The 27,390-nt window shown below is 38.6% G+C and overlaps 2 protein-coding genes across 4 annotated transcripts; one reads left to right on the top strand and one right to left on the bottom strand.

The window, feature by feature from the left end:
• The first annotated feature begins 727 nt into the window (after positions 1-727).
• Positions 728-16,431, top strand: LOC122773589 (galectin-9-like). Its single transcript, XM_044032365.1, has 14 exons — positions 728-892; positions 2,710-2,798; positions 3,539-3,743; positions 4,788-4,907; positions 5,057-5,134; positions 5,442-5,564; positions 8,482-8,592; positions 10,415-10,503; positions 11,252-11,456; positions 12,522-12,641; positions 12,784-12,861; positions 13,150-13,238; positions 14,901-15,057; positions 15,777-16,431. The coding sequence occupies exons 1-14, from the start codon at positions 860-862 to the stop codon at positions 15,921-15,923; spliced, it is 1,644 nt and encodes a 547-aa protein (XP_043888300.1). The 5' UTR covers positions 728-859; the 3' UTR covers positions 15,924-16,431.
• Positions 16,432-16,814: 383 nt separating this feature from the next.
• On the bottom strand, positions 16,815-27,384 carry si:ch211-167j9.5 (tyrosine kinase receptor Cad96Ca). Of its 3 annotated transcripts, XM_044031476.1 has the most exons (12): positions 27,291-27,384; positions 27,054-27,137; positions 26,885-26,984; positions 23,863-24,064; positions 23,501-23,639; positions 23,248-23,346; positions 23,010-23,170; positions 22,778-22,915; positions 21,769-21,880; positions 21,162-21,261; positions 20,675-20,774; positions 16,815-17,192 (listed from the first exon to the last, which is right to left on the bottom strand). In XM_044031476.1, exons 2-12 carry the CDS (start codon positions 27,091-27,093, stop codon positions 17,079-17,081), a joined length of 1,305 nt encoding a protein of 434 aa, XP_043887411.1. In that variant the 5' UTR covers positions 27,094-27,137; positions 27,291-27,384; the 3' UTR covers positions 16,815-17,078. The 3 variants fall into 3 exon arrangements, with proteins under 3 accessions (XP_043887411.1, XP_043887410.1, XP_043887412.1); XM_044031475.1 differs by having other exon boundaries at positions 27,054-27,384; XM_044031477.1 differs by having other exon boundaries at positions 21,769-21,877; positions 27,054-27,384.
• Between the last annotated feature and the right edge of the window lie 6 nt (positions 27,385-27,390).

The raw sequence follows: 27,390 nt of genomic DNA, 5'->3' as shown, positions 1-27,390 counted from the left end.
GTCCATGTTCCTGGGGTTTGGTTTTGGTCTGAAACAGCGCGGCGATGAGGAGATATTTTGATCGGCTCGTTTGCAGCGATTAGGAGGTTTTTAACCATGAAAACAAGTTAATATATGTAAGTAGACCTCCATAACTAACATATGTGTGTGATACAAGCATTCTATGTCGCCTTTAAAAAACATGTTTGGACTCTTTAATACTGATTGTGAAATGTGAGTTGAATGTGCTCTTGAGCCTCTGTTCTCACCCAAGAAAGAAAACAACATTCAATTCCAGTTTTCTTTTAATCAGGAAAAAAGAAACTGTAATAAAAAGAGAGATTCATGTACAAAACAGTGCAGCGTCAGATATTCAACATACAAATAGACTATGAAGAAAACAAGAACTCTTTTAAAGAAAAGGCAACATTCAGTCATAAAGCGTCCATGCACGTGCACATGGAAAAAAAGTGTCCTTTACATACTACTACTATGATACATTCAAGTTTAATGTATCATATTTAATGTTTTTAAACCAGCCTCTATCATCTTCTCAATGTATTTTGTAAATGAAAAGAAGGAATAATCAAGATATAGTGTCGTCTCTACAGACTTCCATTATTCAACAAACAGCAGGCACATACACTGATAACACACTGTTAGACACTGACAACACAGACCCACTGCACCATTTACCCACAAACGAAACCTCATTATTATTTATTAGACCGACAGGAAGTGCAGCACTTCCTGTCGGTCCTGCCCCCTGCAATGAAATCGAAACCTTTCTGAACAATAAAAGCGCAACTTGCTCTTATCTTCTTTTTTCTTTACTCCTGACTCTGCAGCAAACCTCAACTCTGCAATTCAACCGCGAACCATGGCTCTTAACCAGACACTGTTTGACAATCCGGTAAGTGGTTGTTGACATGTATGTGGTGACGTTTGGTGATGAAGTGTCTGTTTTTTGGTGAAACCGTTATACGGTAGGGAAATGTCTTCCTGTGGTTGGAGCTGCAGCTGCACACTACTATGTCTTTAAACGCAGCCACCACACTTGGCAGCCATCAACTGAAGGCAGAGCTGCATGCTTCATACCTTGTGGACTTCACTACGTAGCCCACTAGCCCACGACACCTCTCAAAGGGGCTGGATTTGCACCTTTAACCCAACATTTTTGGGCTAAAAATGTTTTGGGGGGAAAAAAAAAAATAGTGCTAGAGCTTCTCTTGAATCTTTATTGTCAGTACAAATTAAAAATAAATAATAGTAAATGAAAGTGCATCATATCTATTAAATTCATAGTTTACTGTTTGCCCTTTCCTGGCAAAACAACACTGTGGAAGAGTGGCCGGCTGGCGTCTGTTGTTTTTCTGTTCTTCCATGGGAACCTGCCTTTCAATTATGCTTACATCAACGTCACAGCGACAAATAGTGCAAACAGCACGAACGTCTGGTGCCCACAAAGCCACGCTCTTTTGACCGCTCAGAATTAAAGATCTTTTATTGATCGGCATTTCACGTTAGCCGCAATGTACGCTTTTTAACCAACAATATACATATATGATCGACACTGCTTTCAGACAATATTTGTTAGACCATAGATCTTAGGGATTTTGTAAGGACAGGGTGTTACAATCCGGACTGTCCTGCCTAAACCACCCTAACCCTGGGGGCCACTTTTTTGCCACATGGATAATATAACACAGCCAGTGTCAAGTCAAACATTTTAAAGAAGTCTGCTTGAGAGAGTGGGTTTTTCTTTTGTAAAATACCAATAGAAACAGTGATCATTTTGATCATGTTGAACATTCAAAGTGGTCAGAATTTCAATTTTGAATGAAAGTGTTGTTGTTAACATCTCCATTATTATCATCATCATTTAGCTACAGAGTCTTATGTTAAGCTTTTCACAGCCATTTTTGCCTTAAAGTTGCAGTGTGTAACTTTTTAATAACTGTGTTTTACTGTCATGATCACAGGGGAAGCCAAAAACAGTGGACAATTGCAGCTCTTATATAACTGTGACTGGAAAGATGTGTGGTTGATTCACCTGAAGTGAACAAAAATCATTAGATCATGAGCTAACTTTCAAGGTTGTATCTCTGTATCTGACGCGTCACATCTTAATAACATTAATAATTCATCTTATTAACAGAGACTGTGACTCAAAGAGAAAGTGAAAGAAATGGCTTAAATCCTGCTGCATATCACACCCATCATGGGCCTTCAAGGCTTCAGCAGCAGTCTTCCATCTCTACTGTGAACAGAACAAAAAAATGTAGACTGAAACTTAGGAACAACCAATATTCGATTATCTGTTTTTTTAAAATTCATACAGTCACATGTTTCCAATGGAAGGAAATGAAGTTTCCCTACTGACAAATTGACATGATAGAAGTAGACAGAGATGTTCTGGACGGTTTTGACAATGGTTACATAGATTCAAACCCTTTTAACGTGACCTTCGTTGATTTACTTGGCGCTGTTGGCTTCCTCATCAGATTGAATAGACCTGCAGTTCCTCTTTCATCAAAGCTTGTTCAGCCGCCACCTTTTATAACATGGTGGAATTGGTGGAACTGGTGACACGGTAGCTCAAAAGTGGGCTCAGATAAATGTCTCGATAAATGTGCTGCTGTTTACAGCTGTACAATGTCATTTAAGGTCATGTGATCATACTGTAACAGTTACGATAATTAATTGTATGTTAAATCCAAATCTTTCCAGGTAATTCCCTTCACAGGAGCAATCCAAGGTGGTGTGCAGGAGGGGAAGATGATCGCCATCTGTGGACGAGTCCCGCCTGGAGTCAAAAGGTCAGACTGATCTTTTCATTGATTAATCATCATTTAAGCTTTTCTTTTCTGATTCAGTGTGAAAATGTAACATTTTTGGGCAAAGTATTTTGTTTGTTTTCTTTTATTTGTCAAAGGAAGAGGTGTGGTCAAAGATCTGGAGCACCATAGTGTTTAAGCGAGTGTTATGGTTTAGTGCAGCATATTTACACGTTACAACTTAAAGAGAAGAAAGAAAGTCTAATCAAATAAAATAAAAACAACATTTTGTCAATTTTTTTTACATTGAACTGGAAGAAAAACTGATTATTACAAATAATTAAATACTAAATACTGTAATGTAAAGGGAGAAACAAAAACGAAATACTTTATTTATTTATTTTTAAATATAGCACTTTACTGGCATATTTAAAAATATGTATTCATGTACATTAAGGTATATTTTGACGTGTGCATATACAACTGTGACATTACCTTGAATTGGACTGAATTTGCTGGACTTTCAGTGTCTGAAGGGCGAGAGAAGTCAAAATAGTACAAATACAAACAATCTGTCAGATGATTTATTTAATTATTTTTTAATTCCACACCAGGTGCCACCTCTGATATAAATGTTTTATTTACACTCAACTTCTTAAGCTTCTCAAGCTTCTTAAGAAGGAAAATTATTCCAAAGCCACATTTTTAAAAGAAATATATATAGTTCTCATAAACGTCTTGTACACGACTCATGACTGCTTTTTTCACATGATTGCTTTTAGGTTCAATGTGAATTTACAGTGTGGCTCCAGGACCAATGCAGACATTGCTTTCCATTTTAACCCCCGATATGACGGTGTCTCTTGTGTGGTCGCCAACACCCTGCAAAGCGGCAAATGGGGCAGCGAGGAGAGGAAGAGCAACTCCTTACTTCTTCCTGGCTCCATCTTCAAACTGCTCATCACAGTCACCCGTGATTCCTTCCTGGTCTGTTGAGCTAAAATTGCTGCTAATCTGAAAATGATCTGTTACGTACTACTGCTAATAGTCTGAGTACAGACACTGGGCGTGACCATTGGAGGAACAAGGTTATAATACTTAATATAATAATTAGGACATATGAATAACCATCCCTGAATCAAATATAACAGTCTACAAGAAAGTAGACTGAAGTGCAAAATGTGCATCATTGTGCTGAGGGTGCATGAAGTTAGTGTGCCAGGTAAAACAGACTAAATACACACATAATACTTAATTACCCTCATAAGACACATCCCATTGCTTGTGAACTAGGAGTCTAAAAAATAATCAATAAAAGACTAAGTTTGATTCACTAAGATGAGCCAATTCAACCCAATTAACGACATGTTTAACTTGCATCGCTTTATTATGAATGAATGAAACAACATACAACCTTTCAAACATTAAATACGCTTCATATGAACCCAAAAGGGTTATGTATGAAATTTTAGTTTTCGTTAACTATAATAACTTTGGGGAGGAACTGTCTGAAAGGCGGGGCCACTTTTTGATTGACAGCGTTACAGAATCATACAAGAGACCAGAGCGGTTTCGTGTCTCAGACCCGTGTGGAGTTTGAGTGAAGTCGATAGGCGGGGTACACCCTGGACAGTTTGCTAGTCCATCGCAGGGCCACACACAGATAGAGACAAACAACCATTCACTCTCACACTCACTCCTATGGTCAATTTAGAGTGTCCAATTTACCTAATCCCCACATTGCATGTTTTTGGACTGTGGGAGGAAGCCGGAGAACCCGGAGAGAACCCACGCACACACGGGGAGAACATGCAAACTATATGCAGAAAGGCCCTTGTTCCAACCGGGGCTCAAACCCGGGTCTTCTCGCTGCAAGGCGAGAGTGCTAACCACTACACCACCGTGTGTCCTGCAACTGTTTTTTTTTTTCTTTTTAAATATTCTTTGCCGTAATTAATCTTGTCCGTGCTGAAATATTCCTCAATGTTCAGAAATAAAGCACAAGTTAAATCGTATATTTGCTCATTCCAGGTGAATATCAACGGCAGTCACTTCATGGACTACAGGCATCGTATTCCCTTTAACCAAGTGGACACCATCTCTGTCGGCGGGACTGTTGAAATTTACTCCATTGCTTGTCAGAACAATATGGTGAGGATGTCACTTAATTGAGTAATAATAGTAATAATAATAAAAAACCCACTAAGAAGTGCAATTGATGATAGTGATTTCCTTCCATATGTCGTTCCCTGGACACCCTGTATTTCCTCAACCTTCATTTCCTGCATTGTCCTCCTCAGCCTGTCTTCCCAACTTCTCCAGCATATCTTCCTCTTCTTGGATTTCCACCACAGCCAGGATTTTCCACTTGGACGTTTGTGAGTATCAGACATACAGAAGTGGTTGCAGTTCTGTAGATATTTATGGTACCAACAACCTTTTTGGTGCAAGTTAAACCATCATCATCGCACACTATACAGTATGTGGGATTAAAAAAAGACCAGAGTGTCGGCTGAACAGGTTCAGTTACATTGATGTCGTCAAGCCCTGTGTTCTCCTGCTGATGTACTGTTGTACTGTCTGTGATCATCAAAGTAGCTGCTGTTTCCTGCTCCTTAGTCTGTAAACAAATCACGAGTACATTTACATCCATAATAATGAATTATTATTCCTTCCTTTGTGCAGGCTGTTCCATACAGAACCTCCATCAACGGTGGATTCACACCGGAGAAGACCATCACTATCCAGGGAAATATTCAGCCCCACGCCACAAGGTCTGACTCTCTAATGAGCTGCTGCTGGAGAAACTAATTGTGCACCTTAAGTAGTCAAGACAGTGAGGAGTAAAATCAGGCTCCAACTAACTCTTATTTTCATTATCGACTGATCTGATTTAGTCATCTTGTGTCAGTGAGAGCGCCTGTACCCCAATTATTTTACCAGCTTCAGTGACAGTTTTGGACGAACAAAATTGACTCAATAAACGTCTTTACGACTTTAAATTCAATATTCAATCTGTGCATTAAATACTGTCTCTGCAGGCTCTGTTTGCAGATTTGACAAGTCTTTAATCGTCACATTCCACGTGTTTTTCCAAACTGTGCCCTTGATGTTTGCTTGGAGAGGAAACTGTGCAGTTTTCTTAAGATCAGTCGCTATTTTCTTCGGCTTCCTCACATTTAGCTTGATGAAATGATGGTTACACCACAGCACACAGTCTATCGTCAGTGGCCCATGAGTCCTGCTTTAAAACTTCTACAGTAACAGACACGGGACACAGATCTTGATTATTTGTGTCCCAAACCCCAAAATGGAGGCGACAGCAGCTCATTGGTGGAGTGAGTGGTCACTGAACTTGGAGGTTGTGGGTTGATTTATCAAGTAATTCATTAAGCCCACAACTAACTGGCCTCTGTGCCAGGAATGATAAAGCCTTCACTAAAATAAACATTACCATTCAAACTAAACTAGGACACATTTTCCAGAGTAACACTTTTTAACACTTTCATTCTTTTCATCATCATTTCATCTGGTGATTTACTGGTGATTGCAACTACAACAAACAAACAAAGGTGGAACCCACACTCTCCGGGTTAATATCCTGGCAGTGAATCCAGTTGATGCTTCTCAGGTTTCCTGTGATAGAATGTGGGTTTTGTCAACTTTGGCATTATTTCAGTTTTTCTGTGGCAGGGACTTTTTTTTTCCAAACAGGAAATGACCCTGATTACTGACTTAGTGCAGTCTGTTTAAAGGTCACTGTGTAAAGCTTAAGTGCCACCGTACTGTACTAGTACTGGTTATAACATCATGGTTTAAGTGACTGCAGAATACTGTGTTATGTTGTGTTATTACTCTTATCAGCCTGAACGCAGCTAAGGAAGTGAACTTTAACCCTTGAACTCCTAACCCTCAAAATGTGCGTCTGACCTTTTTTTTTTTTTATTAATATCTGGCAATTATGTATAACATGCTGCATGTTTAAATACTGTTTTAACAACTTAAAATGAAGAAAAAATAACACATGAACAACATAGTTTGCATGTTCAATTTAAATGTGAACAGTATGAAACATATTTACAATAACATTTGTTTGAGTCTTTGTCTCTTAATGTGCAAAAACAGGACAAAAAATGGAAACTATGTACAGGCATTCGTCCCACTCTCTTCTCTCTGGCGACAAAGACGCTGATTCTCTGGCTTCCTGAAAGATCTGGAGTGAAATTACCGTAATAACCACACGTTGGCAAAAACGTTTTCTGATAGCACAAACCGTCATGTAATTACGGTAATGCAAAGTGCACTTGTGCAAAGGTGTCGTCAGTGTAAAGGGTTAATAGTATAAGAGTGCTGTGAAATAATGAATGCTTTGTAAAACCTTTAAATAAAATGAAATGTGTCTGACAGTGTGTTAAGTTATCCTTTATTTGAAACAGGTGGTCTCATTTCTTGTCTTAAATTGGTTCTTAAGAAAGTTTGTTAAAGGCCACATAGACCGGAAGCTCCAATTAATGCTGCGTTTGTGTGTGTGTGTGTGTGTATCTGCGTCATTGCCTCGTTTATGAAACCCTAAAGTTTCAGAACAACAGTTCAGCCACTGCTGAGAAAATAGTGTTGTATTGTTTTCCTGGGCTCTGCGAAGCGGATCGGCACTTCCTTAATTTGATGTCGTCATCAGAAATCCTCACCACTCCTCTCACCACTGTAGCGCCTCCTGGTGCGGGCACTAGTCCGGGCACATCCGGTTGTGTACATTCAACCACAGAAGAAGAAGAACTACTCTTGTTGTAGCTGCTGAGATGCAGAGCATCCACCGTGCCAGAGGGGGAGCTGTGTATCTGAGAGCTGACCTATCTATTACGTCACTTCCAGGTACCTGGCCAATCACAGGACAGTAGGAAAGCTCTCGTTGGCTGGCCAATCACAACACAGTCCACATTCTAGGGGTGTGGTTTTGGTCTGAAACAGCGCGGCTGACGAGAGCGTCAGTGAGGAGATATTTTGATCGGCTCGTTTGCAGCGATTAGGAGGTTTTTAACCATGAAAACAAGTTAATATATGTAAGTAGACCTCCATAACTAACATATGTGTGTGATACAAGCATTCGATGTCGCCTTTAAAAAACATGTTTGGACTCTTTAATACTGATTGTGAAATGTGAGTTGAATGTGCTCTTGAGCTTCTGTTCTCACCCAAGAAAGAAAACAACATTCAATTCCAGTTTTCTTTTAATCAGGAAAAAAGAAACTGTAATAAAAAGAGAGATTCATGTACAAAACAGTGCAGCGTCAGATATTCAACATACAAATAGACTATGAAGAAAACAAGAACTCTTTTAAAGAAAAGGCAACATTCAGTCATAAAGCGTCCATGCACGTGCACATGGAAAAAAAGTGTCCTTTACATACTACTACTATGATACATTCAAGTTTAATGTATCATATTTAATGTTTTTAAACCAGCCTCTATCATCTTCTCAATGTATTTTGTAAATGAAAAGAAGGAATAATCAAGATATAGTGTCGTCTCTACAGACTTCCATTATTCAACAAACAGCAGGCACATACACTGATAACACACTGTTAGACACTGACAACACAGACACACTGCACCATTTACCCACAAACGAAACCTCATTATTATTTATTAGACCGACAGGAAGTGCAGCACTTCCTGTCGGTCCTGCCCCCTGCAATGAAATCGAAACCTTTCTGAACAATAAAAGCGCAACTTGCTCTTATCTTCTTTTTTCTTTACTCCTGACTCTGCAGCAAAACTCAACTCTGCAATTCAACCTCGAACCATGGCTTTTAACCAGACACTGTTTTATAATCCGGTAAGTGGTTGTTGACATGTATGTGGTGACGTTTGGTGATGAAGTGTCTGTTTTTTGGTGAAACCGTTATACGGTAGGGAAATGTCTTCCTGTGGTTGGAGCTGCAGCTGCACACTACTATGTCTTTAAACGCAGCCACCACACTTGGCAGCCATCAACTGAAGGCAGAGCTGCATGCTTCATACCTTGTGGACTTCACTTCGTAGCCCACTAGCCCACGACACCTCTCAAAGGGGCTGGAACTTGCACCTCTAACCCAACATTTTTGGGCTAAAAATGTTTTGGGGGGAAAAAAAAAAATAGTGCTAGAGCTTCTCTTGAATCTTTATTGTCAGTACAAATTAAAAATAAAGAAGAGTAAATGAAAGTGCATCAGATCTATTAAATTCATAGTTTACTGTTTGCCCTTTCCTGGCAAAACAACACTGTGGAAGAGTGGCCGGCAAATCGTCTGTTGTTTTTCTGTTCTTCCATGGGAACCTGCCTTTCAATTATGCTTACATCAACGTCACAGCGACAAATAGTGCAAACAGCACGAACGTCTGGTGCCCACAAAGCCACGCTCTTTTGACCACTCAGAATTAAAGATCTTTTATTGATCTGCATTTCACGTTAGCCGCAATTTACGCTTTTTAACCAACAATATACATATATGATCGACACTGCTTTCAGACAATATTTGTTAGACCATAGATCTTAGGGATTTTGTAAGGACAGGGTGTTACAATCCGGACTGTCCTGCCTAAACCACCCTAACCCTGGGGGCCACTTTTTTGCCACATGGATAATATAACACAGCCAGTGTCAAGTCAAACATTTTAAAGAAGTCTGCTTGAGAGAGTGGGTTTTTCTTTTGTAAAATACCAATAGAAACAGTGATCATTTTGATCATGTTGAACATTCAAAGTGGTCAGAATTTCAATTTTGAATGAAAGTGTTGTTGTTAACATCTCCATTATTATCATCATCATTTAGCTACAGAGTCTTATGTTAAGCTTTTCACAGCCATTTTTGCCTTAAAGTTGCAGTGTGTAACTTTTTAATAACTGTGTTTTACTGTCATGATCACAGGGGAAGCCAAAAACAGTGGACAATTGCAGCTCTTATATAACTGTGACTGGAAAGATGTGTGGTTGATTCACCTGAAGTGAACAAAAATCATTAGATCATGAGCTAACTTTCAAGGTTGTATCTCTGTATCTGACGCGTCACATCTTATTAACATTAATAATTCATCTTATTAACAGAGACTGTGACTCAAAGAGAAAGTGAAAGAAATGGCTCAAATCCTGCTGCATATCACACCCATCATGGGCCTTCAAGGCTTCAGCAGCAGTCTTCCATCTCTACTGTGAACAGAACAAAAAAATGTAGACTGAAACTTAGGAACAACCAATATTCGATTATCTGTTTTTCTAAAATTCATACAGTCACATGTTTCCAATGGAAGGAAATGAAGTTTCCCTACTGACAAATTGACATGATAGAAGTAGACAGTAGAGATGTCCTGGACGGTTTTGACGATGGTTACATAGATTCAAACCCTTTTAACGTGACCTTCGTTGATTTACTTGGCGCTGTTGGCTTCCTCAACGGATTGAATAGACCTGCAGTTCCTCTTTCATCAAAGCTTGTTCAGCCGCCACCTTTTATAACATGGTGGAATTGGTGGAACTGGTGACACGGTAGCTCAAAAGTGGGCTCAGATAAATGTCTCGATAAATGTGCTGCTGTTTACAGCTGTACAATGTCATTTAAGGTCATGTGATCATACTGTAACAGTTACGATAATTAATTGTATGTTAAATCCAAATCTTTCCAGGTAATTCCCTTCACAGGAGCAATCCAAGGTGGTGTGCAGGAGGGGAAGATGATCGCCATCTGTGGACGAGTCCTGCCTGGAGTCAAAAGGTCAGACTGATCTTTTCATTGATTAATCATCATTTAAGCTTTTCTTTTCTGATTCAGTGTGAAAATGTAACATTTTTGGGCAAAGTATTTTGTTTGTTTTCTTTTATTTGTCAAAGGAAGAGGTGTGGTCAAAGATCTGGAGCACCATAGTGTTTAAGCGAGTGTTATGGTTTAGTGCAGCATATTTACACGTTTGAAATTGGCGCCTGTGTGTTGTCAACAACTTAAAGAGAAGAAAGAAAGTCTAATCAAATAAAATTTTGTCAATTTTTTTTACATTGAACTGGAAGAAAAACTGATTATTACAAATACTTAAATACTAAATACTGTAATGTAAAGGGAGAAACAAAAACGAAATACTTTATTTATTTTTAAATATAGCACTTTACTTTACTGGCATATTTAAAAATATGTATTCATGTACATTAAGGTATATTTTGACGTGTGCATATACAACTGTGACATTACCTTGAATTGGACTGAATTTGCTGGACTTTCAGTGTCTGAAGGGCGAGAGAAGTCAAAATAGTACAAATACAAACAATCTGTCAGATGATTTATTGGCTGTAGGTCCAATTCCACACCAGGTGCCACCTCTGATATAAATGTTTTATTTACACTCAACTTCTTAAGCTTCTCAAGCTTCTTAAGAAGGAAAATTATTCCAAAGCCACATTTTTAAAAAAAATATATAGTTCTCATAAACGTCTTGTACACGACTCATGACTTGTCACATGATTGCTTTTAGGTTCCATGTGAATTTACAGTGTGGCTCCAGGACCAATGCAGACATTGCTTTCCATTTTAACCCCCGATATGACGGTGTCTCTTGTGTGGTCGCCAACACCCTGCAACACGGCAACTGGGGCAGCGAGGAGAGGAAGAAGAACTCCTTACTTCTTCCTGGCTCCGTCTTCAACCTGCTCATCACAGTCACCCGTGATTCCTTCCTGGTCTGTTGAGCTAAAATTGCTGCTAATCTGAAAATGATCTGTTACGTACTACTGCTAATAGTCTGAGTACAGACACTGGGCGTGACCATTGTAGGAACAAGGTTATAATACTTAATATAATAATTAGGACATATGAATAACCATCCCTGAATCAAATATAACAGTCTACAAGAAAGTAGACTGAAGTGCAAAATGTGCATCATTGTGCTGAGGGTGCATGAAGTTAGTGTGCCAGGTAAAACAGACTAAATACACACATAATACTTAATTACCCTCATAAGACACATCCCATTGCTTGTGAACTAGGAGTCTAAAAAATAATCAATAAAAGACTAAGTTTGATTCACTAAGATGAGCCAATTCAACCCAATTAACGACATGTTTAAATTGCATCGCTTTATTATGAATGAATGAAACAACATACAACCTTTCAAACATTAAATACGCTTCATATGAACCCAAAAGGGTTATGTATGAAATTTTTGTTTTCGTTAACTATAATAACCTTTTGATTGACAGCGTTACAGAATCATACAAGAGACCGGAGCGTTTTCGTGTCTCAGTCCCGTATGGAGTTTGAGTGAAGTCTAGAAACAAATAGCAAACTGTGTGTTATTTGCTCAGCGACATAGCCTGTTTACGTGAGTACATATTATACACACTATGATAGCATTTCAGCTTTACATAATTATATGTCTCACATCAATAATTATATGTCATAATTATGTCTCACATCAACTGACCAACTCACTAAACTCATCATCACAGTGAATTTCACAATCAGAGAATTTGAAGTGTTTTTCTTGATGGCTGTTTTTAGTCAGACATAGACGTACTGTGTTTGGGTCAAGTTGTGAGCAACTTCATTAGATTGTGGTGAAACAGTGGAGTGGATCATCCTTCCATTCCCCTCACCCTCTGAATGGAGATAAATCGATAAACTGGCAACTGTTTTTTCTTTTTCTTTTAAAATATTCTTTGCCGTAATTAATCTTGTCCGTGCTGAAATATTCCTCAATGTTCAGAAATAAAGCACAAGTTAAATCGTATATTTGCTCATTCCAGGTGAATATCAACGGCAGTCACTTCATGGACTACAGGCATCGTATTCCCTTTAACCAAGTGGACACCATCTCTGTCGGCGGGACTGTTGAAATTTCCTCCATTGCTTGTCAGAACAATATGGTGAGGATGTCACTTAATTCAGTAATAATAATAATAAAAAAACACTAAGAAGTGCAATTGATGATAGTGATTTCCTTCCATATGTCGTTCCCTGGACACCCTGTATTTCCTCAACCTTCATTTCCTGCATTGTCCTCCTCAGCCTGTCTTCCCAACTTCTCCAGCATATCCTCCTCTTCTTGGATTTCCACCACAGCCAGGATTTTCCACTTGGACGTTTGTGAGTATCAGACATACAGAAGTGGTTGCAGTTCTGTAGATATTTATGGTACCAACAACCTTTTGGGTGCAAGTTAAACCATCATCATCATCATCGCACACTATACAGTATGTGGGATTAAAAAAAGACTGGAGTGTCGGCTGAACAGGTTCAGTTACATTGATGTCGTCAAGCCCTGTGTTCTCCTGCTGATGTACTGTTGTACTGTCTGTGATCATCAAAGTAGTAAACAAATCACGAGTACATTTACATCCATAATAATGAATTCTTATTCCTTCCTTTGTGCAGGCTGTTCCATACAGAACCTCCATCAACGGTGGATTCACACCTGGGAAGTCCATCTCTATCCAGGGAAATATTCAGCCCCACGCCACAAGGTCTGACTCTCTAATGAGCTGCTGCTGGAGTTTACTTAATTTTAATTGTGCACCTTAAGTAGTCAAGACAGTGAGGAGTAAAATCAGGCTCCAACTAACTCTTATTTTCATTATCGACTGATCTGATTTAGTCATTTTGTGTCAGTGAGAGCTGCTGTACCCCAATTATTTTACCAGCTTCAGTGACAGTTTTGGACGAACAAAATTGACTCAATAAACGACTTTAAAACTATTCAATCTGTGCATTAAATACTGTCTCTGCAGGCTCTGTTTGCAGATTTGACAAGTCTTTAATCGTCACATTCCACATGTTTTTCCAAACTGTGCCCTCGATGTTTGCTTGGAGAGGAAACTGTGCAGTTTTCTTAAGATCAGTCGCTATTTTCTTCGGCTTCCTCACATTTAGCTTGATGAAATGATGGTTACACCACAGCACACAGTCTATCGTCAGTGGCCCATGAGTCCTGCTTTAAAACTTCTACAGTAACAGACACGGGACACAGATCTTGATTATTTGTGTCCCAAACCCCAAAATGGAGGCGACCGCAGCTCATTGGTGGAGTGAGTGGTCACTGAACTTGGAGGTTGTGGGTTGAATTCCCGACTCCACTAGCCTACATGCCGATGTGTCCTTGGGCAAGACACTCCCTTTGCTCCTGATAGCTGTGATGGCAGCATGTGAATGGGTGTGTGAGTGAATGGGTGAATGACAAAACTGTAGTATCAAGCAGTTCTGAGCGGTCATCAAGGTCGATATATAAATATTGTCCTCAAATGTTTTGATTTGTTCACAAATCAAAGATGTGAATTTATATATTTTTTTTTATATATATATGTATATATATATATACATATATATATATATATATATATATATATAAAAACTCAAACCCTGTAAAATAGACACGATACAAAACAATTCTATCACTATATTTATCAAGTAATTCATTAATTCCACAACTAACTGGCCTCTGTGCCAGGAATGATAAAGCCTTCACTAAAATAAACATTACCATTCAAACTAAACTAGGACACATTTTCCAGAGTAACACTTTTTAACACTTTCATTCTTTTCATCATCATTTCATCTGGTGATTTACTGGTGATTGCAACTACAACAAACAAACAAAGGTGGAACCCACACTCTCCGGGTTAATATCCTGGCAGTGAATCCAGTTGATGCTTCTCAGGTTTCCTGTGATAGAATGTGGGTTTTGTCAACTTTGGCATTATTTCAGTTTTTCTGTGGCAGGGACTTTTTTTTTCCAAACAGGAAATGACCCTGATTACTGACTTAGTGCAGTCTGTTTAAAGGTCACTGTGTAAAGCTTAAGTGCCACCGTACTGTACTAGTACTGGTTATAACATCATGGTTTAAGTGACTGCAGAAGAATTATTCAAATGAGTTATACATTATATATTCACATTGTTGTCTTTGCTGGAATGTGATGGTGTTATAGTTTTGTGTAAAGTTCATTCCATAGCATGTATTGTTACTCATTAATATAATAACATGAGTCCATTATTTATCATATACTGTAAATGTACAATGTATTTGATGTTTTTTTCTAGTAGCTTCGCCTTCATCAGGCCATTGAAGAGCAATATTTAAAATCTATAACCATGCGTGCTTTATGGACGTATTGTCCTCTGTGTCCTCAGGTTCCATGTGAATCTCAACTTCAACGGTGGCATCGCTCTGCACTACAATCCACGTTTCAATGAGCACGTGGTGGTGAGGAACACTAAGCAGGGGCCGCACTGGGGCAGCGAGGAGCGTGATGGAGGCATGCCCTTCCACCAGGGGCAGCCTTTCACGGTAAGACGACACACTCACACCAGTGACATGAAGACCCAGGTAGACCCACTGAGAAATGATTGGAGAGTTTATCACAAAAATAAATATGTAATAAGTGTGATACTGACTTTAATTGAACAATATTGACTGATTACCAACAGAGTGGATGCTTTGACTTTTCTTCTGTGGTGCAGTTTAAAACATGAACTAAAAACTAAAGACACTGATGTGTTTTATACACACACTGATCAAGAATTATTAGAAATGATCAGCAGCACGAACCTCTCTCATAATGGTTCATAGTGTTTCTGTGCATGCTGACAGCACACCTTCACACTCATTTTAAATTCATTTCTTTTCTTTTACTTTAAATTAATATTGTCTTCACTTATTTCAGTTTCTACTCGGCCAATTTGGGTTTTCCATACATTTAATATTTTTAAATCATACACAACTTCCTGTTTAAAACGTGTATATTAATATTCTTACTGATACTGAAGACATTTAATCTTAATAAAATAGGTTGTTGTTGTTTTTTGCTTTTCCATTAGTGATAGTTTCAGCTGTATTTCCATATTTTATATACTAAAGCTGTAAACTAATGGTCATATTTATGGCGCACACACTCTACCTGCTAATTTCGATGGTATTATACTTTTTAAAGAGTTTATTTTTCAACATCCTTATTGTTTTTACTGTGTGCCACTACTAACACACATTTTGTTTTTGTTTCTTTTCAGTTGACCATTTGCTGTGAGAATAGCTGCTTCAGGATTCTGGTCAATGGGATACAGGCACACACCTACAACCACCGCATCACTCCGGTCAGAAACATTCACTCCCTGGAGATCGACGGTGACCTCACCCTGACCTCTGTGACGGTGTAGAGATCCGTAACCACCCAATACTTTTCACATCTATCAATGAATCCATGCTGATTGATTTGACTGGATGCTGCATATTTTATGTCCTGTTCTTTCATATAATAATTTCTATATAATCATATGCCATACTTTGTTTTTCTACAAAAAATGTTTGTGCTGTGCTTTTTGTTGTTTTATTACTTTATTGTGCAGCTAAGGAAGTGGACTTGAGACTGAGATTTTAATCATATTAGAGTGCGCTGTGTAATCATTAATGCTTTGTGAAACCTTTAAATAAAAAAAATGTCTCTATAAATGTGTTAAGTTTCTTAAAAAAAACAGGTTTGGACTCTTTAATAACTGATTATGGAGTGAAATGAAATGTGCTTGTGTTCAAATACTAGATTAGAAAACAACAATCAATTCCAGAATTACTTTAATAAAAAAAAAAGCTGTAATAAAACGATGTTGGTCACTATTTCAAGAGAGATTTATGTACAAAAAAATTGAAAAATAAAATGTTCAATTGAAATAAGAGTGTGACATTCTTCATTGACTCAATCTTACAGTTGTAGAACATCACTAAAACAGTCAATTAAACATGATAAGTGATAAGAACTCTTTTACTTTATATTTTAAACTATTTGTCCATAATAACTCTTAGTGTTACTTAACATCTAGAACTGTGAACTTTGGTTCTCAAACTGTGGTATGTGCACCACCAGTGGTACGTGAGCTTCCTCTGGTTGTGCTAAAAATCATAAATACTGTTCTACTGTATATACCAGGGTATGTGATCAGAGTGGAGCTGAAATAACAAACAAAAATAATAATAATAATAATAATAATAATAATAATAATAAATTAAATAAAAATAATAATACCATTATATGAAGTATATGTGAGGAAGAGGAGGATGGTGAGAGAGCAAATGATCTTAATGGGAATAAATCTGCCTCCTGTGAACAGTCTGTAGCCGACTGTGCTCAAATTACTTTTACTTTTAATCTTTTATCTATAAAGAAAATCCTGCCTACTGTAAATATTATCAACATTTAAGATACACTTTCCCCTCTGTTGTGGGAAAAAATGACCTGTGTCTCCATTGATTGATGGATTTGGTGATTAATCACAATTACTGTGATGAGGATAGACAGTGTTTTCTCGTGTCTGATCTATTTAGATGGTATTTAAATCATTCACAGTGATGCTGGCTGCGCGCAGATATTTAGCTTCATGGTATTCAGCCTCATCTGTCACCAGCAGCTGTGGACTCTCGACATCCACATAGTCCTGCAAAGAAGAGAAGAAGAACGTTTCATTTCACCCACAGAACAACCATCTAATTACAGCTACTGTGGCTGTATTTATTAACAAGGATTTATGAGAACCTTTCTCATCTTGTTGGAGAACCAGAACATTGTGTGTCTAACTGCACATACAAAGGAAATCAACGTTCACTTACAAATCATGCTGTTGGATCATAAAAGTATTTTGTTTAGTGGGTTCATAAAAAAAATAATGCTTAACTTCTATTAAGGTCGTCTTCACACCTAATAGTCCGCTAGACACGATTGGGGGTTTAGGGGAATAACGTATTCCCCTCCTCGCCTGAGGTGGCGCTGCATGTAAATGACTGAATGAGAAGACAACAATGAAAACTGGCTCATCTGTTGTTTCCTCCACATAAGATCAAAACATGGAGCTGCATCACATCCTATCAGCCATTTCTCCCGGCTATCGCGTATGTTTTGGTTGTGTTTACCCACAATGCCCTGCAGTGTAGTCCGTTGTAGTCCGCTTCCTGCATTTGGTAGACTTGAAGCGAACCGAGACCTACGTTTTAGGCGGAACAGAGTTCGCTTCTTTGGTGTGGATCAGAGTTCGGTTGTGCACCAGACTTTCCAAGAAAATGAACTAGGATTTGATTTAGGAGGGCTGGTGCAAAGGATTGTACGTTTTAACTCATAATTTAGATTCCAGTAAAAGTCTAGTATACAGTAAGTCTACTGTCCCCACTCTATAATGGTATCAAATATTAAGAGATTAAAGTTCTACTTTCTGCAACAACAAAGAAATGTGTTCTTCTTCTCGAGGAGGCAAGAACAACAACAACAACAAAGTCATTTGTGGCCCGGGCGTTTCATACTTGGGAAGTTAACCACGCCCATTCCACATTTCTGGCCAATCACACAATAGTGTGCCCAGATGATGTGTCAAGAACAAGCTGCAAAAACTCCCAAATGAGAACTGCAAGGAGTGTGTGCAGACCTTTAGACTCTAAACCCGTTCACACCATTTCTGCTTCTGGTTGTCTATGTCCCACTGCCGTGCATATTTTAAAGAAGTATTATATAATAGGGCTAGTATTTTTGAAAAATTGTGCTTCCCAACCTCAGTTTCCCCTGAGTTGAGAAATATCTTCATTCTTTTCTTTGTTAGCAAAGATGGCGGACACTGTTTACATTCTGGGAATGAGGTCCCGCCCCCTTACGAGTGGGTCTAAAAAGTGCGGAATTAGCGTTGCAGTTTCAAGCCTCAGACCAAGTGTCAATGGTGGGCAAGTAAATGCAAATCAGTGAAGTCAGTCAGTCAGTCATCATCTAACCGCTTTATCCTCCACCAGAGGGTCGCGGGGGGTGCTGTGCCAATCTCAGCTACTTCGGGCGATAGGCGGGGTACACCCTGGACAGTTCGCCAGTCCATCGCAGGGCCACACACAGATAGAGACAAACAACCATTCACTCTCACACTCACTCCTACGGTATTAACCTAATCCCCACATTGCATGTTTTTGGACTGTGGGAGGAAGCCGGAGAACCCGGAGAGAACCCACGCACACACGGCGAGAACATGCAAACTCCATGCAGAAAGGCCCTTGTTCCAACCGGGGCTCGAACCCGGGTCTTCTCGCTGCAAGGCGAGCGTGCTAACCACTACACCACCGTGTGGCCCCAAATCAGTGAAGTATTCCTTTAAATGTTGCCCTGATTATTTTTCCTTTCTTTAACCAGGTACAGAGTGGCATTAACTTTATTACACAGTGCAATCACAAGATAATCTGATAACATTCATCAGTATCAGGTGTGTTGGAGCAAAGGTCCAGGATTGAGAAACACTGGTCTGTGTGAACGTGTAACTAAACAGGAGGTTCTGCTGCCAGCATAAAGGAGCTACTGTGTGCTCCCCATGGCACAAATAATACATGAATACATTCAATTCCATCAATTTTAACTTCCAAAGGTAAAACTATAGTTGACTTTAAGTACTTAGGCTCTCTTACTGACTGTTAGCGCTCCTTTAAAGTAAACAGAAATATGGAAAAGAGTGTTCCTGCTTTGTCGTTAAAAATGTCTGACTAACAAGGGACCATTAAACATTATTACTGTGACCTCAACTCCTGTCCTCCTTTAAATGTCAAGCAAACTTTATACACTGTCATGGTCAACCTTGGAAAAGAGATTTCGATCTCACTGGGTTTTATCTGCTTAGATAAAGGTTAAATAAATCAAATAAAAAATAATGTCAACATGATGATTTCATGACGAGTATTAGGGCAACATTAAGAAAAACATTTTTTACAGACTTTGCGAATAAAGTCTTAATTTACGAGAATAAAGTCGTAAAATTTACGATACGTAATATTCTAACCTGTTGTTTTAGAGGAGGAGAGTTGTCGTGGAGCATTTTGTGTTATTGTACTTTAGAATAGGTTTCACAAACAAGGAGATACTTCATCCTTTGGCACATCAGCATAATATTGTCATAAGTATCAGGACTTTAAAAAGTATTTACAAGAAAAAGGACCAGGCGAACATGGAGGAAATCGCTGCTTCTGTAGCTGGAACTGGTCGACTGCAGGGTTATCGGTGGATGCATCAGCGGGCCATTCAGAGGGGTTTCGTGGTTAGGACTTTATTCTCGCAAATTAAGACTTTAATCTTATGAATAAAGACTTTAATCTCATAAATTAAGACTTTATTCTCGCAAATTAAGACTTTAATCTCATGAATAAAGACTTTAATCTCATAAATTAAGACTTTATTCTCGCAAATTAAGACTTTAATCTCATAAATTAAGACTTTATTCTCATTAAGACTTTATTCTCATAAATTAAGACTTTAATCTCATAAATTAAGACTTTAATCTCCTAAATTAAGACTTTATTCTCGCAAATTAAGACTTTAATCTCATAAATTAAGACTTTATTCTCATAAATTAAGACTTTAATCTCATAAATAAAGACTTTAATCTCATAAATTAAGACTTTATTCTCTAAATTAAGACTTTAATCTCATAAATTAAGACTTTAATCTCATAAATTAAGACTTTATTCTGCATAAATTAAGACTTTTAATCTCATAAATTAAGACTTTATTCTCATAAATTAAGACTTTAATCTCATAAATTAAGACTTTATTCTCATAAATTAAGACTTTAATCTCATAAATTAAGACTTTATTCTCATAAATTAAGACTTTAATCTCATAAATTAAGACTTTATTCTCATAAATTAAGACTTTATTCTCATAAATTAAGACTTTATTCTCGACATTGAGAAAAACTGTTTATCTCATTGTGGCCCCATCACGTATGATTCAGCTATTTGCTTCAAAGTAATTCATTATACAATCCACATGTTGACTTAAATCACTTGTTGACACCATACATGATTCTTGTCTGAGTTAATAAGTTAAAGTCATGTGCATTACATGTCAAATAAAAGTGGAGATTGTTTTTACAAATTGCAAAAATGACAAGAGTATTTTTCTTACCGCGTCGTTTTCTATGATGTTCTCGAACATACGGACAATGTCAGTGAACGAGGGTCTGAGAGTGTACGGCTCCAGCCATGAGTCCTGTATGATATGAAGTCTGTGGAGTTTAAAACAACTGTTTTAGCACATACAGTAAAAAATAATAACAATAATAATAATAATAATAATGATAAAGGTAAAACAGATGCTTCATTAACATTCAAACTACCAGATTCTACAGCACTCACTGCAGAGTCACTCATTCTAGGATAAGTATATCTCCAATGATAATGATTATATTATATTTATATATATATATATATATATATATATATATATATATATATATATATATATATATATATAATATAATCATTATCATATATCATATATCATATATATATATATATATATATATATACACATTATATTTAAATTCTAATGAATCATCGATAATAATCAATTACAATAAGAACAGTTTTAATTTGATTGAGTTCTGACTCACATTTCTGGTCTGCAGCCTTCAGGGTTTGTGTTTTTATGACCGATACAGATGTGGTACACCACTGCTTCTGACGTCTCCAGGTGTGGGTATGGTAAAGTGCCTGAAAATGTCACCTTTACATATCAGTATCATTTTAAAATGAAACACTATACTAAACCACTATTTACATGGAAATAAAACAGATTAGAACAACCTTGAATAACCCTCATGTGGAGGATACATTTGCTCTGATTAAACAAAACAGTTTCCATCTGTTCCAGAATTATCATCTGATCCTTTTCTTTTCCAACATGACTGTGTTAGAACTATAAAGACATGGTCTGATGAACTTGACTGTCCCCGCACAGAGCCCTGACCTCCAACATCAGTGTCTGACCTCATAAGTGCTCTACAGAATGAATGGACACAAATAGAAACACTTCCAAGAAGTGTGGAAGCTGATATGGCTGTAAAAGGGGGAACAACTCTATATTAAAGTACTAGTATATGTATTTAAATGCTGCTTTTGTCCATATAGTGTATGATAACTGGAAAATGAGGGGAAGAATTCAACCTTACACAGTGTCAGACATGTAAGCCACATGTTACCCATGAACCACCAACTCACCAAACGTCTGCATCTCCCACAGCACGATGCCGAACGCCCACACGTCTCCCTTGAAGCTGTAGTAGTTGTTCTTGAAGTACTCGGGTGGGTACCAGCGCAGTGGCACTCGCTGCTGGAAACGTCACACACACACACACACACACACACACACACACACACACAGTGGAAAATGAGACTTTGAGCTGGAAGTCACACCTCAGGTCAACAGAGACATGAGGTCATGAGAGGCAGGGATCACACTGGACAGGTTCACCGGTACCATTCACGCTCACGTTCTCGCTCACGTTCACGCTCACGTTCCCCCCTGAGGGAAAACCTGCCTACGCCGGGGGAACATGCTAAATCCCCACAGGAAGTAAAGTACAACGTTTTGGGTGGAAATTATAACGAACCACAGTCTCATGTCAATGACACATCACAGTTGGTCTTCTCATGAACACCATGTTTTTGTGGAACTGCAGCTTCCTGTGTAGAGATAGTGTGTGGAGATTAAGTCCCAACACACACACATACACACACAGGTTTGTGTAGCTATTCTTGTTAGGACAAGTGTTTTTTTATATCTTAGTGAGGACACCTCATAGATATAATGTATTCCCTAGTCCCTTACCCTAACCTTAACCATCACAACTAACCCTTACCCTAAACCTAATTCTAACCCTAACCCTAAAACCAGGTCTTAACCCTGAAAAATCCCTTTAAAATTGTGCACAAGGTAATCATAAAAATAAATTAGTATGGTGTTTGGACCTCACAAGGATATAAATACCACACACACACATTGACTGTCAAACAGTTCTTATTCTATTTGCATCAATGAGAGTTTGATACATACAGTGAATCAATTCTGTGGTTTTCAGAATGTGCTTCAAAGCAGACTCCTTCACACTTTCACTATGTTCAGTTATATCAAATGTAATATTTCAAAATAAAAGGTTGTGATTTATTTGAATCTTAGTCGAAGTGAACCAGTGCTGCTGCTGTATGGACGCGTCGCTCCTCGTCTTACGTGTGGGTTTCTCCAGCGGCTGCTGTGGCGACTGGTCAGTCGTGATAAATCCCGAGCCAGGCCGAACTCTGCCACCTTCACTTCCCAAGGAAACCTGTTGACCATGATGTTCCTCAGAGCCAAGTCACAGTGGACAATCTGCAGGAGAAGACGCACCGACACTGATGATCAGATGATAAGTGCAGTCACGGGGCACGGATGGTGAGACCGTGTCCGTCTGTGATGTTGTTACCATTTTGGAGCGCAGGTGCTGCATAGCCAGAGCGATGTGATAGGAGGCGATGGTGAGGAGGCTCTGCAGTTCAGGATCTGCACTCAGGAGGCTTTTGTTGGTCTGCAGGAAGGTCCTGAGTGTGCCATAGCTCACATACTCCATGATCAGAATGTAAGGCTCTGCACAAAGTGAACACATGTTTAGAAAAACAGCCAGTAGGAAGAAGCAGTCGGTGCAGACTGTACACGGCTCTCACCCTCAGTCGTTCTCCAGTCCAGTAACTGCAGGATGTTCTTATGGTGCATCAGTTTCCTCATGATGGAAACTTCTGCTTCCACCTGCTTGAGACGGACGCCTCAAAAGGAAAGAGACAGAAATTAAACCCGGACTTAAAGATTTCCATCTCCAGTTGACACATTCTGTCTTTTAAGAAATAGAAAGACAACTGGTTGCTGTGGTTACCTGCACCTGCCCTAACGCGTGACACCTGCATCTTGTGTGTGTCTCACCTTCTTTGCTGATTTTGCATGTGAACATGTTGTGGCCTTTACACGTCCCTCTGGTCATCCTGGCCTGGTAGAAGACGCCTTCTTTCCCTGCTTTGATCAGCTGCAGCAGGTTCAGATCCAACTTTGTGAATCGAGGAGCCTTGGACAGATGACATGAGACATTCATGAGAGGTGGATGACTGCAGGACACTGAGAAGACATCACCAAACACCAAACACTGCAACGTCCCTGAGTCCTTGGTTTGATACAATCTCCGGTGTCACCATTAGTTGTCTATGATTCTTACATACTGGGTCTTTAAATCTTCTCTCATAATTTCAGTTGTGGATTAATCATAAATCAGACAGCTGCAGCAGTTGTACCTGATGCAGGCCTTTCCATCGCTTCTTGGATGAAGACCTCACGATGCTGCTCTTCTGTAGAAGAGTCTGAGGCTGAAGCTCCTCCTCCTCCTCCTCCCCCACTGGCCTCGCAGGCGCGATGGAAGCTTCTTGCCGAGATACGGGTTGCAACGCCAACTTGGTCGCCTGCAGCTCCCGAATGGTACGGGTCAAAGAACGATATCTACAAGGGAAAAATTGTACTTTGTAAAGAATCCAGAACAAGGGATTATGACTCTTCTGTGATTCACGTCCATCGTCTGCTGCTGGTTTCAGTCCCAGCACAGATCACCAGTTCAGTGAAGAGTATAAGGTCATTCAGAGTGTCCAACTAACACTAACGCTACACAGAAAGGCCCAAACGTCCCTGCTGTGAGGCAACAGTGCTAACCACATGATCCACTGTGTGGCGCTGGTGCCAGAGTGTCCAATTGACCTCATCCTTAAATCTGCATGTTTTTGGACTGTGGGAGGAAACCTGGAGGAAACCCACGCACACACGTGGAGAACACACAAACACCATGCAGAAAGGCACTCACTCTGACTAACCAAGGTCATTATAGTTAACGAGTTAAAAATTGGTAACTAACTGAAACTGAATTGTGTGTTTATAAAACAAACTAAAACAAACTCAAATTGCTTGGTAAATGTATTTCATACTTTTGGGTTCATATGAAGTGTATTCTTTTTTTTAATCAGCCGGTAATTTTGAAAGGTTGTATTTTCATTCCTAATAAGATGTTTTCAGTTTGGACACAAGGTTCTGCAAGTTAAACAGAACCCAGCTGGTTTATCTATGTGAATCAAACCTCTAGTTTTTTATTGTTGATATTCAGATGTGATGTGTCTCATCTTAGGTTATTTATTATTACTTATGTAATGTTCATGCGTGTCTGACACATTAACTGTATTACGCACATTTTGCACATCAGGCTAATTTCTTGTAAACCTCATACATTTTTAAAATGACATATTTTGTTGGGTTTTTACGACACAATACTTATGATGACCTTTTTGCATCTTGCACCTGGCAAATACTCCATATTACATATAATAAAATAAAAACTAATAAATCTAAACTAAAACTAAGCATTTAAAAAATAATAAAAATAAAACTCATTTTAAAAACAAAAAGTCTAAATAAATAAAAAACAAATGAAAAATCCCAAACTAACGTCATATTGCTAAAATCAGTGCACATCGCATGTCCACATTTAACTGCTCCTGCTAACAATACCAAGTAGAAAACAATGTGTACAGTAAATAAAGTGTGTTTTTAGCTTTGCATACTCAATATTCACTGACTAGTGTTGTGAGAAAGTAAAAGAAACAATGATGAACAGAGCCACTCCAAATGTGAGTCACCCATGAGAACATGATTCACATGAAACCTGAAAATGTCTTTTCAAAACCCTGGACCACAGAAAACACTGATCAACAGAACTGTTCTGAGATCAACATGTTTCTGTTCATCAAACAAGGAGAAACATCACAGTTCTGGGGGAGGAGGCAAGTTATCACAGTGTGTTTCTTGTACGAAAATGAAAAATGGAGTCTGGCAACATGATTTAACTCTGGTTGTGTCTGTTCTTATAAATGCAGCAAAGGTGTGAACGAGAGACCTGAGCGAGAGACAGAGACAGAGAGACAGCGACCACAACGTATCGAGCAGGTTTGGAGTCTGGCTGTAGATTTGCTGTGGTGAGTTTCTTCAGAAATTCACTGTGTCATTTTCACAGAAGAGAAAAACCACACGTGTCACTAATAACATTGACAGTGACTGCATTCCATTTCTCTTTACCCTTGCACTCTGCACGCACACTTAATGGTGCGCTGTGAAAGGACACTTAGTTACAGCTGTTACAGCTGTGCTGTTACATATACATATACATATACATATACATATACATATACATATATATGTATAAATATATATATACATATCTATATATATATATATAGATATATATATATATAGATAGATATGTATATATATATATATGTAGAAGAGTAGAAGTAGAAGACTGTTGACTTTTCATTGCTCTTTATACCCAAGAAATAAAACACATAATTATGTAGCCCTGGTGCTTCCACTAAAATGAACCCACTTTGAAATAAATGCAGCTATATTTGGATTGTGTGTAGTTCATGCTTGAGAAAAACCTGCCCGGCATAAACAGGTGTGTGGATCCAAAGTCATTATTTCAAACACAGGTTTGTCGAGGACGTTGAACGCTGCATTTGATTTTGAAGACATTGGATGTAAAAGAAGTCTGAGCAAACGTGTGTCCATACTAGGTTTGAGCTGATGCTCTGATACTGAAATCACTGGATCAGATTTTGGAATAAATGAATAAAAAAGTGAAATCTGATCCGAGCCATAATAAAGCCTAATTATGATGTAAACGCTTTACTAAACAGAGGCAAAGTGCTGGAAAATGTGTGACAAAACAGTGAGTGAGAGCTGCAATTGTCAGCTGAAACACTATGTTCTTGTTATAGGCAGGTGGCAAATGCATCAGCACGCATGTCTTTATACAGCTAAGATGAAATTTAGGAACTACAAAAAGAAAACTTTTCATTGCTGTTTATACACAACTTTTTATAAAGTGGAGAAAAAATAAAACACAGAATTGTGTGGACCTAGTCCTTCCATTGTTTGTGGCAAACTAATGATATTACAATGAACTGCTAAGCTGTTTAAATACGAGTTGGACAGATGATCTCAGTATAATAGGATTCATCGATTATTAATTGATTACTAGTTCTCAAAAAACAAGATATTCAAGAACGTCATCATTTCCAGGTTTGGGAAACACTGATCAACATTTTTCAACATTTTATGGAGCAAACAATGGACTGATTCATTGATTATGAAAATAATGACTTGTTGGACACTAATGCTTCTTTTAAGATGTTGTCTAGTGAGACTGTCGCACGGATACAGGAACAAAAATAAGTGAACGCAAACATGAATTCACGGAATCATTTCAGCCTCTCCTACCTTTTGAAACACAGGATCCCGAGCAGCGTGAATGTGAGGACAGTGACGGAAAGGACCGCAGTGAGGCAGGAGACCAAAGATTCCAGCGCTCGACCTGAAACTGAAAAAAACTGGGTTCTAATGTGTTTTTAACAACATCTCAGTAAAGTCATCTGCATGTAGATCTTACCGTTGAGGCCCCAGATGTGCGTTAGATTCCCACATGTCATATCTTCTGACACCAGGAGGTGAGAGTCAGTGATGGACAGAAATGCTGAGCAGAAAGTAAATAAACTAAATCAACAACCTTTTTTTTTTCTCCTCAAACAATATGTAAAAACCCCACATTTTACATATTTGCATTGACTGGAAACGTCTAAAAGAGTCTTAGCTGCTGTCGTTATATGAACACCAGTTCATGCTTCACCTGACTGTGATCACAAGCTGTCTGAAAGTGTGGAGTTTGAACGTGGAGCGTGGCTGTGTTGTCGCCCGCACGAGCGCTCGGCGTACTTCAACCACAACAT

The sequence above is a fragment of the Solea senegalensis genome, linkage group LG8, assembly GCF_019176455.1.
Source record: "Solea senegalensis isolate Sse05_10M linkage group LG8, IFAPA_SoseM_1, whole genome shotgun sequence".
Taxonomy (NCBI): Eukaryota; Metazoa; Chordata; class Actinopteri; order Pleuronectiformes; family Soleidae; genus Solea; species Solea senegalensis.
This window is presented reverse-complemented; position numbering and strand designations above follow the sequence as displayed.

Bases quoted from the DNA above. Each gene is read 5' to 3' on its own strand.
- LOC122773589 (XM_044032365.1), top strand. From the start codon at position 860: ATGGCTCTTAACCAGACACTGTTTGACAATCCG. The intron at 2,799-3,538 runs GTCAGACTGATC...GATTGCTTTTAG, and splicing joins GTCCCGCCTGGAGTCAAAAG to GTTCAATGTGAATTTACAGT. The intron at 13,239-14,900 runs GTCTGACTCTCT...CTGTGTCCTCAG, and splicing joins ATTCAGCCCCACGCCACAAG to GTTCCATGTGAATCTCAACT.
- si:ch211-167j9.5 (XM_044031475.1), bottom strand. From the start codon at position 27,093: ATGACATGTGGGAATCTAACGCACATCTGGGGCCTCAACG. The intron at 23,640-23,862 runs GTACAACTGCTG...CATCTGTCCAAG, and splicing joins GATGGAAAGGCCTGCATCAG to GCTCCTCGATTCACAAAGTT. The intron at 23,171-23,247 runs GTGAGAGCCGTG...CACTTTGTGCAG, and splicing joins GGACTGGAGAACGACTGAGG to AGCCTTACATTCTGATCATG.